Source organism: Bos taurus, chromosome X (genome assembly GCF_002263795.3).
Source record: "Bos taurus isolate L1 Dominette 01449 registration number 42190680 breed Hereford chromosome X, ARS-UCD2.0, whole genome shotgun sequence".
Lineage (NCBI taxonomy): Eukaryota > Metazoa > Chordata > Mammalia > Artiodactyla > Bovidae > Bos > Bos taurus.
Window position 1 is genome coordinate 137,557,449 of NC_037357.1, and position 20,686 is coordinate 137,578,134.

At 41.5% G+C, this 20,686-nt stretch overlaps 1 protein-coding gene and 1 long non-coding RNA gene across 2 annotated transcripts; both read right to left on the bottom strand.

Annotated features, from left to right (window-relative positions):
- Positions 1–553: 553 nt before the first annotated feature.
- LOC104969973 (odorant-binding protein-like) lies at positions 554–6,565 on the bottom strand. Its single transcript, XM_010800829.4, has 7 exons — positions 6,422–6,565; positions 5,809–5,948; positions 4,761–4,831; positions 3,633–3,743; positions 2,471–2,569; positions 2,206–2,253; positions 554–740 (listed from the first exon to the last, which is right to left on the bottom strand). Exons 1-6 carry the CDS (start codon positions 6,500–6,502, stop codon positions 2,246–2,248), a joined length of 510 nt encoding a protein of 169 aa, XP_010799131.1. The 5' UTR covers positions 6,503–6,565; the 3' UTR covers positions 554–740; positions 2,206–2,245.
- Positions 6,566–13,265: 6,700 nt separating this feature from the next.
- LOC104969972 (uncharacterized) lies at positions 13,266–20,347 on the bottom strand. The gene is made up of 3 exons (XR_804015.4): positions 20,199–20,347; positions 14,824–14,925; positions 13,266–13,405 (listed from the first exon to the last, which is right to left on the bottom strand). It is a non-coding gene; the product is annotated as an uncharacterized lncRNA (long non-coding RNA).
- Positions 20,348–20,686: the final 339 nt, after the last annotated feature.

Here is a 20,686-nt window from a genome sequence, read left to right on the forward strand (position 1 = left end):
CTGCTTTCCTTGTAATGAAGAAAGATGCTTTTTAGGGACATCTTTCTTGACCAGACTGTCCCCTTCCCTCCAGTTAGAGGATTCTGAACCCTATCCTCTGTCCCCTGAAGACTTAGTCTTTTTTCTTCTCTCCCTTGGACACCTCTAGGACATCTCTACTCCATAAGTATCTTTAATGGAGCAGCTATCCATTTAAAGCCATATGCTGCTGCTGCTAAGTCACTTCAGTTGTGTCCGACTCTGTGCGACCCCAGAGACTGCAGCCCACCAGGCTCCCCCGTCCCTGGGGTTCCCCAGGCAATAACACTGGAGTGGGTTGCCATTTCCTTCTCCAATGCATGAAAGTGAAAGTGAAGTCCTTAAGTCGTGTCCGACTCCTAGCGACCCCATGGACTCCAGCCTACCAGGCTCCTCCATCCATGGGATTTTCCAGGCAAGAGTACTGGAGTGGGGTGCCATTGCCTTCTCCGTTAAAGGCATATGTCTCTGGATAAATTTAAGGTGCATCTTTTGAAAAAGGAGATTTTCTCTACAGATACACATAAGTCAGGTGTATATTAAACCAATTTAATTAGATCCTCAGGAATCACATACCACCAGACAGAACGTGATTACAGACTAGGAGACTTGAGACGGGAAAGAGAATGTAAGTATGAAGAGAGAAGGATCCTGTTAATCAGGAACCAGGAAAGTGGTCTTCATGTTGTTGATCTTGATTCCATGGAGACAAGGGACTCTTTCTGTAGGTGAGTAAAACAGAACCAAAGGTTTAGGAGAGTCAACTGTGTGACGGCTGACAGGGGTGAGCCTCGGGCGGTAGACTGTCCATGGTACAGGAGCTGGTAGCTGACCCAATGGACAGAATGCTGGTGGACGTCAATATTACACATCTCTCTGACGTAGGTGGGGGTCCATGTGGAATTTTCCCCAGGAGGTACATATGGGGTAGCATTTCCCATTTGGGTCAATTCTCGGAGCTACAGTTTCATAATGCCTGATCAGGGTTGTGATTGGAGCACACGCCTCTGATGCAGCAAGTTCTATCTTTTCAGTCTTGAAGAATCAATTTTTTAGTTTTTATGTTGGAGTATATTTGATTGACAATGCTATTTTAGTTTCAGGAGTCCAGCAAATTGATTGATTTGTATGTACACATATAAACATCTATTCTTTTTCAGATTAATTTCCTATGTAGGTTTCTACAGAGTACTGCAGACAGTTCCCTATGAGACACAGTTTGACCTTGTTGTCTATCCATCCGATAGATAATAGTTGCATCTGCTAAACCCAAACGCCCCATCCTTCTCTTCCCCAGCCTCCTCCCCCTTGACCACCACAGGTTTCTTCTCCACATCACTGGGTCTATTTTGTAAATAAGTTCCTCCATGTCATGGTTCAGATTCCACATATAAGTGATATCATGTGATATTTATCTTTTTCTTTTGACTTACCTCACTGGGTATGGAATCTCCAGGTCCATCCATGTTGGTGCAAATGCATGATTTCATTCTTTTTTATGACTGAGTGATATTCCACTGACTATATGCCCCGCATCTTTCTTATCACACTCACTAAGAAGCTGGAGTTTTTCTTTGATTTTTGTCTTTCTTTTTTTTCTTCAACAGAAAATTAGAAGCCACAGTTTACGAGATCAGTGACAATTTCTGAAGCTGTCTTAGTTTAGAAAGTTTAAAGGTCTCACTTTAAGAAAATCTCCTGAAGGGGAATATACTCGAAATGCATGCTTCAGACACATGGTGAGAGGTCCTTTTAGGTTCTGTCATAAACATATGCGATTAAACACTAGTCTTACAGAAAGCGTGAGCTCTCTCTAATCCCAGTTTTCCTGGAGGAAGGGTGTGTGTGGACAACCGTGAGGTCAGGACTGACGGGAACACTAATTAGTTTCCACCCACTTGTGGTCATTCCTGCTTCTCTCCGATGACTCTGGTCTGCAAGATTCCTGCAGGATATGGCTTTCTCACCAAAGCTACTTAGCATTAATCAAGCAACCCACTTGCGATTTAATATGGCTCCAGAGAAGAGAAATAAGCTAATGGAACAATAAAAGTTCTCTAGTGATAGAATGTAAGTTGTTGGGGCAAAAAAACCATTACCTACAAAATGTGACAGGTATGAAATCACCATGTGTCCTTATCGATTTATTTAATGCAGCACCATTAATAACCAATGTTTTTCACTTACCCCGAGACTGATTTGAAATGCATAGTTTTCCTCAAGGAAGCTAGTCATCTGGGGGAAGATGAAAAGGACAGGAAATAAAGATTCACAGATTACTACCATTCCAAAGGATTTACAAGGCTGGTTTTGTGGTTTGTTTTTAAGTAAGAGATTATGGAAAATATTATTTCTGGAGAAAGAAATTTTCAATAAGTTGATTTGCTTACTAATAGAATATTTACCTATCGGGTGAATGATATATTTAGGAAAAAGTATATAATTCATTTACCAGTTTCGATGAAATTCACAACATTTTCCTCTTCAATCCCTTTCTCTTGAGTCAGCTCCTTGAACTTCTGCAAGCTTTCGTCTTCAATATTTACTTTAACTGAAAAATACCATGCAGAAAACAGAATGTTTACCTCTGAGATCCCAGAGAAATTCCTCAGTGCAGAAAAAGTAGTTGAGTGTGCAAGTCAGATCTTGGCTTGTTACAAATTAAGCCTCAAACAATTTGTATTTCCCATGACACAGAAATCTGCTGTCTGTCTTAGGAATTAATTTCTGTCCAACTGTGTGGCTAGATCCCCAGCAGTATCAGTAACAGGACCCTTAGAGACTCGCAGTAGCTCAGTGAATTTGGGGGCCCATCCATCACAATGAGGAAATGACCTGCTCCATGACCAGCTTCCCAGATATCTGCAGCTGCCACTCAGGTCATGTTCTGGACCCAAATAAATAGGAAACAGGATTCTCCCCTGACAGAGAGACGTGTTCACCACGTCATACATGATAATGGGACACGAACTATTCTGTAATAATACACCGCTCTACCCTATACCTTTCTTGGAGTAGACGCCTGATATCTTGTTGGTTCACATACCTCTCCCACTTCTCACTAAGAAGGTGCTTCACACTTCTCAGTGTGGTTATTTGGGGGTGTTATCAGTGTTCATAAAAACAACGCATGTGAACATTTGAAAGGGATGAAGTTTTATTGTAAAAGTTTCTGTTCCAACGCTTAGAGAGTACTGAGAAGCTGGTATCAACTGAGCAAATGGAGAGTAGCCTCATTTTAGCCATGGCTTGACCTTAATTGAGGTGTTTAAAAAAAACAAAACAAACAAAAAAACTAAAAACCATTGTAATTTTCCTCCCATTAAAATTAAAAAAAAAATTTAAGCTGTTTTTAGTAAAATTCAGTTAATTTCGAAATTTCCACAGGTGAGAACTATTTTTAAATTCCTGATGATCTGATCCCCATAGCCCTACAAGCTCCTCTTCCCTGGTAGATTACTTTCCAGAGTCCCTAACACTCTGAACGAAAAGAAGTGGGTCCCATAGACTGAGTAATGGATATAGTCAGCATATCCTGATTTTATGGACAAATATACAGACAAAGGAAATGTTCCACGATGGTGTCCATGTGAACAGGAGGATGTCATACATACCAAATAGCCCAGTCAGTACTGTTTTCTTGCCGTGCTCATCCACGTTGGTGTTATGTGCTACTAGAATGTTGTTGGACGCATGACTAACCTCAAATACATTTTTACCCTCGTCTGTGAGAGAGACAGAAAAGATACATATGTACAACTTTGCCTTAATGTCTTGTCAATTGGACGTATTGTGACATTTTGAGTGTAGCAGCCACGGTACGTGCCATATAGATCTCTGTCTAACTCCGCAGGTGAGCTGAACGCGATGGTCGTTATGGCCCCGAGCGAAACAGACAAGACTTTTCTCTTTCCTAATTTTCATACAGTTAATTGGATACACTTAAGTTGTAGTCAAATATATACCCTTTAGGCCCCATAAAAAGAGGAATGTATTTTGGGGCTGTTATGGCACCCCACTCCAGGACTCTTGCCTGGCAAATCCCATGGACGGAGGAGCCTGGTGGGCTGCAGTCCATGGGGTCGCTAGGAGTCGGACACGACTGAGCGACTTCACTTTCACTTTTCACTTTCATGCATTGGAGAAGGAAATGGCAACCCACTCCAGTGTTCTTGCCTGGAGAATCCCAGGGATGGGGGAGCCTGGTGGGCTGCTGTCTATGGGGTCGCACAGAGTCGGACACAACTGAAGCGACTTAGCAGCAGCAGCAGCAGGGATATAAGTGTTAGCCAGCATCCCCATGGCTTTCAACAGAAGCTGCCTTGATGATTGAACTCAGGATCATTTCCTTGGATTTATGTTCATCCACTGAGCCTTGGATATATTAAGATGTTTTAAGATTTTTTTTTTGTTTGAGTGAATGATACTGATGTGCATACTTAAGACTCCTGAGACATCAGTTCATAAGGTTGTTGTAAGTTATGTGTGAGAACGATATGAAATACAGGTCTCCACATGCTATATCATTGGGTAACACTCATAATTGCGTGGAGACCTCCAAGCCATATGTTTGAACCCTTGTCTCCTGACAAAATAAAATGCTTGGAGATCTTATGGACAGGAGCATGCTCACTCCTCTGACTGTTTGTAGGAGTAGAATTCAGCTGTGTGGGATTCCGGAAGGAAGTTGTGCCAAGATTTCCACCCAAGCATACTCTGACCAGTGAAACAGTCATACTTACAGTCAACAGCATAAGTACCATCCTCTTGCTTTATTCCCGAGACGTGTTTATATTCCCATTTTCCCTTGTGTCTTAAAAACAAAAACACATTCAAGCAGGTGGATTAAAGTCATGAAAAAAATGGATATAAAATTAGGATTTTCTTTGTTTCTTCCCAAAGATTAAGTGTGACAGGTAAGCTTAATGCCTGTAATAATGTGACCTTTATTTTCTTTTTCTTTTTTTTTTTTTTCTTTCCCGTCCCCCAGTCCCTGCCGAGTCGGCTCCTGTCTTTCTCTCTCCCGCGCTGACGTGACGACGTAGCCTACGCCTCGGGACGCGCGCCCGCGGGTTCCGCTATAATGTGACCTTTAAAAGAGAGGAAACATGTTCTCTGAGGGCAAGTCAGTATCAAGTGACAAGGAGGGCTTGTCTATTAAATCTGAGCCGTAGTTCCAAAGATAAACTTCAAATACAGGGTAAATCATGTTTAAAGCAGAATATGGAAGAATCTAGAATTTTAGAAAAATAAAAGAATACCTGTTTTTAAAAAATACTTCCTGTAAACAGATGGTTGTCATCATGACAGACCTTGGGTGTTCTCATAACCTGGGAAATAATTGATTAAATAATAGGGGGGGAAATCACCCACTTAGGAAAAGAAATATTTAATTTTATGAAAACACACACTCTTCTTCCATCACAGTACTATAAGAGGATTAAACACTGAAAGACACAAATGTTAAGACCTATACACTTACAAGGAAACACACAAGTACACATGATATGCTTATGTGACATAAGGAGATTGTATATGTGTCCCTCATCGATTTAATGAGTTGATGCGAGTGGAGCTTCTGGAACACCCCGCCCCCAAGCAAAGGCTCCAGGAGATTCCCTGGAGACTCACAGGGGAACTGCACCCCCAGCTCAGAGACCCTGCTCAGCCCCACAACTCAGGGTGTCATGGTCTCAACACATCCAGAGAGCTCCCTGCAGATGGGGGAGACACACCCTCCCTGAGGCTCGGGGTTTACATGTGTTTTCCTTCTGGGTGATTTTTACTTACTTGACAAAGAAGTAGAAGTCTACTGTGCCCTGTTCATCATCAAACAGAAGTTTGTGGAGGTAAACCCTGAATGGCCCGTTGGGCTTGATCTTCCCCAGGTTACTGGATGCAATGTAGGCGGTTCTCCATTGCCCTGAAAGCTAACAGTAAAATTCCCCTCAGAAGTTGTAGTCCTTGTCCTTCTCTTTCATCCAGCCTCATCAGGCATGAGTTTCCCATCAGTTTTGCAAGTCAGAGACATAATCAGAACTGACTGAAAAAAAAGGAGGGTTTATAAAATAAGGGAAAAGTGAAGTTAGAGGGAAAGAAGCAATTGAGACATTTCTGAGAGAGCTTGAGCTCTGATGTCAAATGCAGGATCTCGAATCCAACAGCTGTTTGGCTGATCTGTTACTAGAGCAGAAAAAAAAAGTGCATAAGAGGCAACTAATACACAGTAGAGATGAAACAGAACAGGCATAGAGCCCGTAAATAGAGCAGTGTTGAGATGGAGGGAGATGGCTCACATTATGGATCCACAATAACAAAATCACAAAAGGAACACACACACACACACACACACTCTCTCTCTCTCTCTGCAAGACCTCCTCCCAGATCAGACCATCCCTGGTACCTCGGAGAGACTTGGCTGAGCTTCCTCTTCTTGGGCAGCACAAATCACACCAAGAAGTAGACTCAGGAACAAAACCTTCATCTTGAGGCTCCCGTGGTCTTTCTTCTGTCGAGGCTGAGGGTATTCCAGTAGCTGGAGAGGATGGAAGCTGGCGCCACTTTTTATAGGGCTGATATGTTGGCGTGACGTGTCATGAACCAATGGTTGTTCCTCCTGAGACCAAGGTTACACAGGAGTCATCTTCAGTATCCTGCTTGGCAGGAGCCATCTTTTATGTAATTTCATCATTGTTATCATGACGATTGTTTTAGGAGAAGCTTGAGGGAATCTGGACATCTGACCTTTAGAGTGAATGAGAACTCACAAACACATCTGATAGTTCAAGGTCAGGAATGTTTATTTTCCTTTATATTCTGACATCAAACTGGAATGTGCTGTCCAAGGTACATATACCCCCATTCCTGTATTGTTTCCTTAACATTTAGATATTTTAAAATGTTTTTTCTAAAATTAAATTGAGTGTATCATTTAATAAACTTGAAAATATTTCCCACGAGACTATTGGAAAGCCTCCTATTTCTCTGGGATGACAAACATGTCAAAACAAAGTCTTTATCCCTTCCTTCAGCCTCACAGCGGGCTCTGTACTTCTTATAATTAAGAGGAGGACCTAATCAAGGCTCCTTAACCTCACCTGATCAACGCTCCTTGAAAGTGAAAGTGAAGTCGCTCAGTCGTGTCCGACTCTTTGCAACCCCGTGGACTGTAGCCTATCAGGCTCCTCCATCCATGGGATTTTCCAGGCATGAGTGCTGGAGTGGATTGCCATTTCTTGCTCCAGGGGATCTTCCCCACCCAGGAATCGAACCCTGGTCTCCCACATTGCAGGCAGACGCTTTACCGTCTGAGCCACCAGGGAAGCCACTTAACCTCACTTATCAACGCTCCTTAACCTCACCTAATCAATGCTCCTTAACCTCATGCCTGAGGAAGTTTGTCAGCGATTTATTTCCAGCTGGGCCTGTGAAGGATCTTGGCTCCAGAGCCAAAGGTCATTCAGTCACACGCATGGGTGCATGGCTTCAGCAGAAGTGGTCCTCGTTAACACCATCTATTGGACAAGGAAGAAAGCTTAGAAGGTTTGAGTACACTGGCCCCAAGTGAGTTTAGAAGTCACCCCACACCCCAACTCTGTGACTGTCCCTGAGACCTGTGGTGTCAGGGAAAGAGAGCCATCAGGGCTCAGTTAGATAAATTCGAATGTACAGAGATGGAAGCTAGAACTGCATGTTGGTCTCTAGGGAGTTCCCACCTAGAAGCCGGGTAACACAGAGGAGGGGCCCCTCTCAATGGTCAACCCAGGCTGTAGATTTCAGCAGAGCTTCCAAGGCTGCCCCATCAGTCTCACTCAGGAAAGACGGGGTGTTTGTTACTAAATGTCAGGGAGACACTTTGAGGTACACAGAGCCCCTGTAAAGGACAGATCAACACTCAGTGGAGTGGAGGCAGTGCTATGTATACTTTGCCTCAAGTGATCCTGCTAAAAATCATCACCACTCAGAGCTTCCTTTGAGCTCATATTTTCCATTGAGAACCTGTCGGAGCTCTCCAGGAGAAGAGGAAAAGAGAGAGATGAAAAGAAAAAAATAGTAACATATCCATAAATTTCCTAATACTCGTGGAAACTTTTTGGCTTGTTGCAGGTTGACTTGAGGAGGAGTAAATTTCCTACAAATATCAGAGAGGACCGGTCCCATAGACAAAGGTCACGGTGTATCTCACCATTCTGCTCCTTTGTTTTTATGTTTCCACACTGGTATTTGTCAATCAGTGTCCGTTATCTTCTTTTTTTAATTTAAATTTATTTATTTTCATTGGAGGCTAATTACTTTACAATATTGTATTGGTTTTGCCATACATCAACATGAATCTGCCACAGGTGTACACATGTTCCCCATCCTGAACCCCCTTCCCCCCTCCCTCCCCATTCCATCCCTCTGGGTCATCCCAGTGCACCAGGCCCAAGCTTCCTGTATCCTGCATCGAACCTGGACTGGCGATGCGTTTCTTATATGATAATACACAGAGTGAAGTAAGCCAGAAAGAAAAACACCAATACAGTATACTAACGCATGTATACGGAATTTAGAAAGATGGTAACGATAACCCTGTATGAGAGACAGCAAAAGAGACACAGATGTACAGAAGTCTTTGGGACTCTGTGGGAGAGGGAGGCAGGGGATGATTTGGGAGAATGGCGCTGAAACATGTTTTCTTTTTCATCACACATGTTAGTTTTCTGAATGATGGATGCTTCCTTCCTTTTTGGATATTTCAATCAATCAGCCTCTTGACGTACTCCTTGATCAAAGTGTGTGGTTAACATCAATAAGCAGTTGGAGTTTTCCGCCTCCTCCACCTTACTGTAATAATGGGTGAGCGTTAGCTAATGGTAGGTTAGAAATAAGAGCCGTCGTCAGCAATGGTAAACCCCCGGCTGGCCCTTCTCAAGTTGTGTGCAAGGAGGCAGAGAAAAGCTTCATTTCTCTGCACAGGGTCTTGATTTCCAGTTCCTCTGACAGTCACAGATGAGAAATAAGTTCAGTACACTGTGCTGTAAACATTTACCTCGACGTGAGTTTGAGTGAACTCCGGGAGTTGGTGATGGACAGGGAGGCCCGCTGTGCTGCAATTCATGGAGTCGCAAAGAGTCGGACAGGACTGAGCAACTGAACTGAACTGAACTGAGGCATCATAAACAACATGTATTCTGTAAGATTCTTCCTGTCCGCACTTGGACCTGAATTCGGTGAATACAGAGTTAGTGCCAACAAGAGCTGAGCCTCGGAATTCAGCAGGAAGCAGACAGACTCAGTACATTGTCCAGTGAGCTGCTTCCTGTGAAAGGAGCCAGATGCATATGAATACAAGCTAACAAAGAATTGCCAAGTAAATCCCTCTTTAGAAGTTGTAGGATGAGAATTAAAAAAAAAAAAAAAAGGAAAGTGGAAAGTTAGAGTGTGTTTGGGCTCCTGTTTGATAATGAGGGACTGTTGCCATAGAGAAGGTTTTGAGTGATGCTCTGAGGAAGAAAAGCTATGACCAACCTAGAGAGAATATTAAAAGAGAGACATTACTTTGCCAACAAAAGTCCATCTAGTCAAAGCTACGGTTGATCCAGTAGTCATATATGGATGTGAGAGTTGGACTATAAAGAAAGTTGAGCCCTGAAGAATTGATGCTTTTGAACTGTGGTGTTGGAGAAGGCTCTTGAGAGTCCTTTGGACTGCAAGGATATCCAGCCAGTCCATCCTAAAGGAACTCAGTCCTGAATATTCATTGGAAGGACTGATGCTGAAGCTGAAGCTCTGATACTTTGGCCTCCTGATGAGTTTGAGCAAGCTCCAGGAGTTGGTGATGGACAGGGAAGCCTGGCATGCTGTGGGCCATGTCGTCGCAGAGTCGGACACGACTGAGTGACTGAACTGAACTGAATTGAGGATAGTTGGAAGGGTGAGTAAAGTGTGAAGCAGTGAGAAGAACACAGTACAACTCGAGAAAAAATACAGATTGTTTTGAAAGATCCCTTTGGTTGGTTGTATCTATCAAAATTCTATGCACTTACCACCCTGAACGTGCCCAATCTCATTTGATGGGCTTCCCTGTGGCTCAGACTGTGTCTGCCTGCAATGCCGAAGACACAGGTTCTATCCCTGGATCAGGAAGATTCCCTGGAAAAGGAAATGGCAAGCCACTCCTGTATTCTTGCCAGGAGAATTCTCCATGCACAGAGGAGCTTGGCAGGCTACAGTCCATGGGGTCACAAAGAGTCAGACGTGAATGAGTGACTAACATCACACACACACATGGAATTTGTTCACCATTGCTTCTGTTTTTATATTTTGGTGTTTTGGCTGCAAGGCATATGGGATCTTACCTCACCAATCAGGAGTTGAACCAGCACCCCCTACTTTGGAAGGAAAGTGTAATGACTTTCCTGTGGACCATCAGGGAAGTCCACAGAAGTGTGTTCACTTTGGTTTTTTTTTTTTTTTAATTTTATTATTATTATAGTTTTTTTTTTTACTTTACAATATTGTATTGGTTTTGCCATACATCAACATGCATCCGCCACAGGTGTACACGTGTTTCCCATCCTGAACCCCCCTCCCACCTCCCTCCCCGTACCATCCCTTTGGGTCATCCCAGTGCACCAGCCCCAAGCTTCCTGTATCCTGCATTGAACCTGGACTGGTGATTTGTTTCTTATATGATATTATACATGTTTTAATGCTACTCTCCCAAATCATCCCCCCCCCAACAAAGTCCAAAAGACTGTTCTATACATCTGTATCTCTTTTGCTGTCTCGCAAACAGGGTTATTGTTACCATCTTTCTAAATTATATATATATGCGTTAGTATACGGAGAAGGCTATGGCATCCCACTCCAGTACTCTTGCCTGGAAAATCCCATGGACTGAGGAGCCTGGTAGGCTGCAGTCCATGGGGTCGCTAAGAGTCAGACACAACTGAGTGACTTCACTTTCTCTTTTCACTTTCATGCATTGGAGAAGGAAATGGCAACCCACTCCAGTGTTCTTGCCTGGAGAATCCCAGGGACGGGGGAGCCTGGTGGGCTGCCATCTATGGGGTTGCACAGAGTCGGACACGACTGAAGAGACTTAGCATAGCATAGCATAGCATAGCATACAGTATTGCTGTTTTTCTTTCTGGCTTACTTCATTCTGTATAATAGGCTCCAGTTTCATCCACCTCATTAGAACTGATTCAAATGTATTCTTTATAATGGTTGAGTAATACTCCATTGTGTACACTTTGATAAGGCATTCCATTTGAAGAAATTATGACACAGTTGATAATAATAAAAAAATTCCTTGGTGTGTTGATTGTGGTGTTGAAGCATTTAGAAATAAATTTAACCATCTGGTAGCTATGATACATTCATAATGGTAAATATAGATCTTGGATTCATAAATTAGACCTCTAAGTCAATACAATCTGTAGAAATAGTAGTCCCTAAGCAGAAATATGATTCTCTTTATAGTTTAAATCTCATGCATGTTTAAAAAAAGACTGCTCTTCATGGAATCCAGTCATCTTAGCTTTCAACTTTATGGAGCATTCTACTAAATTTCTTTAACAGATAAAGGGCTGTAGAAATTTTCTGTTTATCAAGTATGAATTTCAGTAATACATCTTTCAAGTAATGTGTCCATTTCATCAGAAGCATTAATTCCAATAACATAAACCTGTTTATAGTTTTCTCATCCTCTTTATCTGTGTGGTATGTGGTGAAAATTCTTTTTTTTTAATAAATACAGTTATTGAAATAAACACAGTCACATATGTGAGTGATATATATAAGATATATCAGTATTCATATATATATATAAGATATATCAGCATCTTATATAATAAATACAGTTATCTAAATATACACAGTCACTCACATATGTGACTGATATATATAAGATATATCAGTATTTATATATATATATATATAAGATATATCAGTATCTTATATAATAAATACAGTTATCTTAACACACACAGTCATTCACATATGTGACTGATATATATAAGATATATCAGTATATAAATACTGATATATATATATAGAGAGAGAGAGAAGATATATCAGTATTTTTGTCTTGTATATGTGAGGTCTTATCTTTCAATATCCCTTAAGAGTTTTATGCCCTTACTCTGGGTGCAGTTGCCTCTGCGTGTATCCACCCATACAATTCAGCATTTCCCAACGTACTGTGAAGACAAAGTCAGAACTCCAACTGTATACACTCTGCTATACATGTGGGAGAACTTGAAGAAAGCCCTTGACCTCCATTACTATGCACTAAAGCATAGAAACATTTATGGCTGATGCATTTGACAGTGGCCAGCTGTAGACATTTGGAGGCTGTGTCTCCATAGGAACTAAAATATTTATTCTGCTAACTATCACTCAGGTATAGTGTTATTTCCTCAGGACTTGGACCAAATCTCTGAGCTTTCATCCAACTCTCAGAATATGTTTTAAATCTTGTGGGTGCATTATCTTTTAGATAGTAAGCATCTCGAGAACCATGGGGGCTGTGCAGCTTTCTCCATCCATGACAGTGGGGATGCCCAGTCCTTGCAAATCCTAGCATCCACTTCTCATCCTCTTATGAGAAGGATGGAAGATGATGGAAGACAATCTTCAGATATTGTGAACAGTTACAACTTCCTGAATGAATCTGCCAATCATCTTGTTCTTGCAGACACTGCATGGACTTCATGGTCTTGTGGATTGTCCAAGGCTCAGCTCCTGCCCATTTTGGTTCGTAGTGATCCGAAAGGTAAGAAACATCAGTCCTTCAGCTCAGTTGCAGAAGTGCTGGTGCTGTCAGAATACTGATTTATCCTGTCTTGGCCCATGGCATCTTCCACTTCCTCTCTATGAAGATCAGAGAGTGGAGCACAAGCTCCTTTCCCTGTAATGAATAAGATGCTTCCTGGGGACATTGTTCTGGAGCAGACTGTTCTGTCCCACTGTAGTAAGAGCATCCATAACCATGTCCCCTGTCCCATGATGGTTTAGTCTTTTTTCTCCTTCTCCCCTGGACACCACTAGGACATCTCCTTTTACTCCTCCTAAGAATTGTCTCTTATGGAGCACCCGTCTTTCAAAGAGATACGTTTCTGGATGGTTAAATTTAATGTGCTTATTTGTGTGTTTTAAAACGGGGGCTTTCAGTATCGACACAAATAACTTAGGTGTGTATTACACCAGTTTATTTAACACTCAGAAATCAAATACCACCAAGCAGGACATGATTAGTGACCAGGAGAGATGAGATGGGAGAGGAAGTATGAGTGTGAAGAGAGAAGGATCACATTCATCAGGAACCAGGAAAGTCGTCTTCATGTTGTTGATCTTGATTCCGCGCAGAAGATGACGTGTCTGGTCTCAGTGACTCTTTCTGTAGGTGAATAAAAGAGAACCAGAGGTTTAGTAGAGTTGATTGTGTGATGGCTGACAGGGGTGAGCCTCAGGCTGGAGGCTGTCCAGGGTGCAGGAGCTGGTAGCTGATCCAATGTGAGGATCCTGGTGGACCTCACTACTCCACATCTCTGTGATATAGGTGGGTTGTCTTTTCCTTGTCTTTTCCCTTTCAGACGTACTCAGGTTGAAATTTGTAGATCCATCCATGTTGCTGCAGATGGTATGATTTCATTCTTTTTTATGGCTGAGTAATGTTTTATTGAATATATGAAGCACATTTTTTTTTCATATTAATCTGGAAGCTAGTGGGTTTTCTTTTGCTTTTTTTTTTTTTTGGTCAAATTTCCTCTCAACAGAAATTTAAAAAGCCACAGTTTAGTCTAGATCAGGTTGGTTTTCTGAGGCTGTCTTAGTTTAGAATGTTTAAAGCTCTCACTTTAAGAAAATCACTTCCTTAAAGGGAAAGTGAAAGTCGCTCCGTTGTGTTCGAGTCTTTGCTAACCCATGGAGTAAAGAGTCCCATGGAATTCTCTAGGCCAGAATACTGGAATGGGTAACCTTTCCCTTCTCCAGGGGCTCTTCCAACCCTGGGATCAAACCAGGGTGTCCTGCATCGCAGGCGGATTCTTTACCCACTGAGCTATCAGGGAAGCCCCTGATAGAGGAATAGAATTCAAATCCATGTTTCAGTGTGGTTGGAAGGCCTTTAGATTCTGTCAGAATCATGTGAGATTAAACACTGATTTTGTAGAAATAAATTATGGGCTGTCTCTAATCCCATTCCCCTGGATGAGGGAAGTGTGTGGGCAACCATGAGGTCAGGACTGACGGTAACACAAGTTTCCACCAGCTTGTGGGGACTTCTGCTTCTCTCTGACGACTCTGGTCTGCAAGATTCCTGCAGGATAAAGCTCTCTCACCAAAGCTGCTCAGCATTAATCAACCAACCCATCTGCAATTTAATATGGCTCAAGAGCAGAGAATTAATTAATGTAACAGACAAAGTTCTTTAGGGTAGAATGTAAGTGTTTGGGATATAATCTTTACCTGAATAATTTTCTAGGTATGAAATCACTACATTTGCTTTTTGACTTATTTAGTGGAACAACATTAGTAAAAGACCATTTTCACTTACACTCAGCTTGTTTTGAACTCTGTAGTTTTGCACAGGGAGGACACTCATCTAGTGGAAAATCAAAAGGACAGAAAGAAATGATCCACCAATTACTACCATTTCCCTGGATTTCCAAGGCTGTTTTTATTTTTTTTTAAATAAGGGATTATGAAAAGCTTTATCTATGAACAAAGAAAATTTGAATAAATTGATTTGTTTTCTGTTAGTATATTTACATGTCAAGGAAATTATATATTTAGGAAAAAGTATAATTCCATTACCAGTCTCAATGATCTTCAAAACATTTTTATCTTCAATCTTCTTTTCTTTTACCAACTCATTGAACTTCTTCAAGGTTTCAGCTTCAATATCATTTACCTTAACTGAAAAACATCACACAGAAAGCAGAATTTTTGCCCCTTAGAACCCAGAGAAACTTCTGAACGCAGAACAAAAAGTTAAGTGTGCAAGTCAGATCTTCCCTTGATATAAATTAAGCCTCAAACAGTTTCCATTTCCCATGACACAGATGTCTGCTGTCTGTCTTAGCAATTAATCCCTGTCGAACTTTAGCCTCCCACCAGCGTCAACAGCAGGGCCCCAAAGACTCAAAGGAGGTCCATGAATTTGGGGTCCCATCCATCACAGGATGGATCCTGCTTGCTCGGTGACCTACTTCCTAAAACCTGTATCTGCCGTGCAGGTCTTGTTCTGAACCAAAATAAATAAGAAACACCATTCTGCTCTGACAGAACCACACTCACCATGTCACACATAATAATGGGAGATAATTTATTGGTTAATTAACTAATGCATCAATACCTGTTCAGAAGTAGATTCATCTTCTGCTACCGGTATGCACACTTCTCAGTACTTCTATGTGCTTATGTGGGGTCATGTCAATGTTTATAAGAACAGTGCATTTGAAAAAATTGATCAGGATGAAGATTTATTATGAAAGTTTCTGTTCCAAGGCTTAGAGTGCACTGGAACACTGGTATAACATGAAGAAATTGAGAGAAGCCTCATTGTTGCCATCGATGAAATTACAGTGTTAAAAAGGAAAAACAAGAAACCAACACAGTATTGCAGTTAACCTATTAAAATTTTTTTTTAAAATTTAATATTTTTAGTAAAACTCAATTTTTTATGTTTTAATATTGAGAGTGAAAAGTATTAGAAATAGCTGATGATCTGATTCTCCCCATCCATACAAGCTCCTTTTTGTTGGTAGATTTTGTTACAGGGTCCTTAACTCACTGAACAAAGAGACAGGCCTTGTAGACTACACAACGGATATTTTCACCAAACGTTGGTATTCTGAATAAAAGTACTGGCCATGGAAATGTTACATGAGAATTTCGATGTGAATAAGGCAGTATCATACATACCAAATATTACAGCAAATCTTGTCTTCACATCTTTATACACATTGTTAACACATGCTACCCAATTTTGGTGGACTTGTAAACAATTTCAAATACATTTGTACCCTCATCTGGGAGAGAGAGAAAAGATACATATATATACATGACCCTACCTTGATTTACTGTCAATCAGATTTATGGTGGCAAATTCAGGATATCAGCAATGGTACATCCTGTATTGATCTATCTCTCACTCAGTGTGTGGGCTGAATGCTGCAGTTGTTATGACATCAAGGAAAACAGGCAAGACTTTTTCATTCCACCTTCTCATACAATCGACCTGATACAGGTAAATTGTAGTCCAATATGTACTCCTTAGGCCATGTAACCAGAGAAGGCAATGGCACCCCACTCCAGTACTCTTGCCTGGAAAATCCCCTGGACGGAGGAGCCTGGTAGGCTGCAGTCCATGGGGTCGCTAAGAGTCGGACACGACTGAGCGACTTCACTTTCACTTTTCACTGTTATGCATTGGAGAAGGAAACGGCAACCCACTCCAGTGTTCTTGCCTGGAGAATCCCAGGGATGGGGGAGCCTGGTGGGCTGCCGTCTATGGGTCACACAGAGTCGGACACGACTGAAGCGACTTAGCAGTAGGCCATGTAACATTGGCAGTGTTGTTTATGTCATTATAAAGAATGTAGGGACATAAATCTTAGCCAGCATCCCCATGGCTTTGAACAGAAGCTACCTTTATGGTTGAACTCAGGAGGATTTCCCTGGGCTCAGGTTCATTCACTTTACCTTGGATGGATGAAGATATTTTAAGATTGTCTTTAAAAAGTGAATGACAATGATGCACAGACTCGTAATGGACCCTTGAGATGTCAGTTTGTAAGGCTGTTGTAAATTGTCTATGAGAACCGAAGGAAATCGAGGTCTACACAATTTATTCTTAATGAGTGACACTTATAATTGGGAGGAGACCTCCAAGCAGTGTGTTTGAATCCTGGTCTCATGCCAAAGTAAATTGATTGGAAATCTTAGGGACTGCAGCCTGCTCATCCCTATGATTGTTCATAGGAGTAGAAATCAGATGTTTAAGCTTAATGAATATAGGTGTGCCAAAATTTCCACCCAAACATACTTTGCCCAATGAAACACTCACACTTACAACTCAACAGTGTAAGTGTTGCCGGCTTTCTTTGTTCCCCTGAAGTGTTTTTCTACCCATTCTCCATTCACCCTTAAAAACAACACATATGCAATGTGCTTAATCACAGTAATGAAAACATTTGACATATAAATAGAATTTTCTTTGTTTCTCCTCAAAGATTATGTGTGAGGGGTCACCAGAGTGCCTGTAAGCAATGTGACCTTTTCAAAGCAAAGAAATATGTTCTCTAAGGTCAAGTCACCATCAAGTGACAAGGATGGTTTGTGCTCACATTAAATCTGAGCAGCAGCTCCGAAGATAAACTGCAAATACAATGCAAGTCGTGCTGAAAGCCAAATGAACATGGAGAAATGTAGAATTTTAAGAAAAAATTAAGAGAAAACACCTTTTAAAAATGAGTCCCTGGAAACAGACATGTATCGCCACCATGACATACATTGTGGGTTCTCACAACCCAGGCAGTGATTCATCAGAGAATATACTAAGAAAAAATAAAAATTAGAGAAAGAAACGTTTGATTTTATCAAAACACACACTATTCTTCCATCACAACACCATAAGAGGGTTAAATATTGAAAGTCACATGTATGTATATATGCGCATTGACAAAAACAGACAAACACACAAATACACATGATATGCTTATATGACATAAGGAAAATATATATATAATATACAATAAATATATATTTTCACTATATAACAAAAGACTTTCACTTCATATAATCATGTGTGAAAAAAAGGTATATTTGTCACCTAGCACACACATGAAACAAATATTAAATGGACAATAACCCAACAAAAATTGGATTAACGTTTGGTCAGATACCTTGGAAAATAGTTTCCACAATGAACTGTGTGCACTGTTATTACTGATTATGAGACGGCATTGAAGTTACTCAAAACAACCAAATTCAGAAGAAAACCCAGTTTGCTATAACTGCAAAATACACAAAATGTTATCTATGCAAGCAATATCCTTTCACTTGGCTTGAAAAATGTGACTCCCTACATATGCAGACGCAGAGAAAAACTTTTAAATATTCATGCTGATGGGGAAAATGATGCAGGGCTCATAATCTTGTCATCTGAAGTTTTAGAAGAGGAGAGAATAGTTAGATCCATTATTACCTGTGGCTCAAAGGGTAGATATTTAATGGTGAGGAAAAGGAGGTTTTTGGCAGAGATGGTGGAATTTTAGATCTGGACTGTGGAGGTCATGAAAAAGGTGTGCTTCTGACAAAACACAATGAACTATGCCCTCCACAAAGGTGCAGATAATAACACCTAAATACACTTCAGTAAAGCGGATTTCAGAAAGAGCAGCCTCATGCAAATGCAAACACAAAACTCAAAACTTGCAAAAACAACAGAGAAAGATAATATGGTGTTCTTAAAAAAATTAGTGAAAACAGACTGTTATATCTCCTGATATAGGATATATATAAGTCTGTGCATCTATATCTATATGTGTGGTTGTAGTTTGTTTTCAAGTGTACAATAGACATGAAGTGAAGTGAAGGGAAGTCACTCAGTCATGTCCGACTCTTTGCAACCCCATGGACTGTAGCCTACCAGGCTATGAGGAGCCTCTCAGCCTCTCAGTCCATGGAATTTTCCAGGCAAGAGTACTGGAGTGGGTTGCCATTTCCTTCTCCAGGGGATCTTCCCAACCCAGAGATCGAATCCGGGTCTCCTGCACTGCGGGCAGACGCTTTACCGTCTGAGCCACCAGGGAGTATATCATAAATTGCATATGTACTATAGACATATACATATGCAATACTTGATATATAAAATTTATATGTTAATATGTCTCTAAACCAATCTCTCTAAGCAAAAATATCTTAGTTGTTTTTTTCTTCATATTTTTATTCCTCCCTATACATCCCTGAGTTTGCATGTTCTTAGTAAACCGTCTGCTGTACAGTGGACATTCCCTGAGTGGTCCTTGGGGCTGTGAGTCTTCAGTAAACTCAGTGATGAAACCTCCCATGAGGAAGCCCCGCAGGCAGAGCTCACTGTGTAATCTCCCCCTGCCCTCACATCTGGGCTCAGTGGGGAGTGTCTCTTACAAATTCTGCAGGAAGGGGTCAAGCCCCTGATGCGGACTGTGGGTTCCAGGACACAAGCCTATTCCCTCTGCTGTGTCCCTCTTTCCTTCAATGAGTTGACATAAGTGGAGCTTCTGGGACCTCCCCCCAACCCCATCTGTATTCTAAGCAAAGGTTCCAGGACATTCCCTGGAGGCTTTCAGGGGAACTGCCCCCCAACCCCCAGCTCAGAGACTCTGCTCAGCCCCACAGCTCAGGGCATCATGCTCTCAACATCACCCAGAGAGTTCCCTGCAGATGGGAAAACACACTCTCCCTCAGGCTAAGGGTTTGTAGGTGTCTTCCCTCTGGGTTATTTCTACTTACTTGACAAAAAAGTAGAAGTCTACTGTGCTCTTTGTATCATCAAACACAATATGACACAGTTCATATACCCTGAAAGGTGAGTTCTCAGCGGTCTTTGCCTTGTCACTGGAGGCAATGGAGAAGGTTCTCCATTCTCCTGAAAGCTAACCGCAACATTCCCCTTCGAATTTTCAGTCCTTGTCTTTTTATTTCATCCAGAATCATCCCTCATGAATCTCCCAACATTTGTGCAAATCAGCACATGCTATCTGACTTGACTGAAGAAAGCAACTGATAAAATAAATTTAGAACTGAACTCAGAGCGAAAGAAAAGATTAAGACATGTCTGACATAACTTGAGCTCTGATGTCAAATGCAAGCACTCCAACAGCTGTTTGGCTGATCCTCTTTCTCTGTGACAACAAGAGTCAATTAATACAGAGTAGAGACCACTCCAGTGTTCTTGCCTGGAGAATCCCAGGGACGGGGGAGCCTGGTGGGCTGCCGTCTACGGGGTCGCACAGAGTCAGACACGACTGAAGCGACTTAGCAGCAGCAGCAGAGATGCTGCAGAGACCAAATGGAAGAGGTATAAAGCCAGGAAATGGAAAAGAGCTGACGGTTCAGCTTATGGATCTACATAACAAAATCACAAAACACACACACACACACACACAAAAAAAAGACCTCCCAAATCAGACCATCCCTGGTACCTCTGAGAGACTTTGCTCAGCTTCCTCTTCTTGGGCGGCACAAACCAGACCAAGGAGAAGAGCCAGAAAGAGAACCTTAATCTTGTGTCTCCCGTGGTCTTTCTTCTGGAAGAGCTGAGGGTGTTCCAGAGGTTGGAGAGCATGGGAGTTGGTGCCGCTTTTATAGGATTGCTTTGATGGCATGTTGCGTCATGAACCAATGGTTGTCCTTCCTAACAGGAAGGTTGCGCAGAAGTCATCTTCAATATCCTGCTTGGCAGGGATGAACTTTCATGGCATTCTGTCACTGTAATCATGGGGATTGTTTTAAGAGATGCTTAAGTGAATCTGAACGTTTGACCTTTAGAGTGAGTGAGAAATCACAATACACGTCTGATATTTAAGGTCAGGGATATTTACTTTCCTTTATATCTTGGAATCCAAAGTGGGATAAACTGCCCAGGAGACATATCTCTGACCCTGTATTCTTTCTATAACATTGAAGGGAT

What these genes read in the sequence shown, in the direction of transcription:
- LOC104969973 (XM_010800829.4), bottom strand. Translation starts at nt 6,502, where the DNA reads ATGAAGGTTTTGTTCCTGAGTCTACTTCTTGGTGTGATTTGTGCTGCC. An exon ending in CTCAGCCAAGTCTCTCCGAG is followed by an intron (nt 5,949 to 6,421) that starts GTACCAGGGATG and finishes TTTTACTGTTAG; the next exon opens with CTTTCAGGGCAATGGAGAAC. An exon ending in AGTACTGACTGGGCTATTTG is followed by an intron (nt 2,570 to 3,632) that starts GTATGTATGACA and finishes GGTATTTTTCAG; the next exon opens with TTAAAGTAAATATTGAAGAC.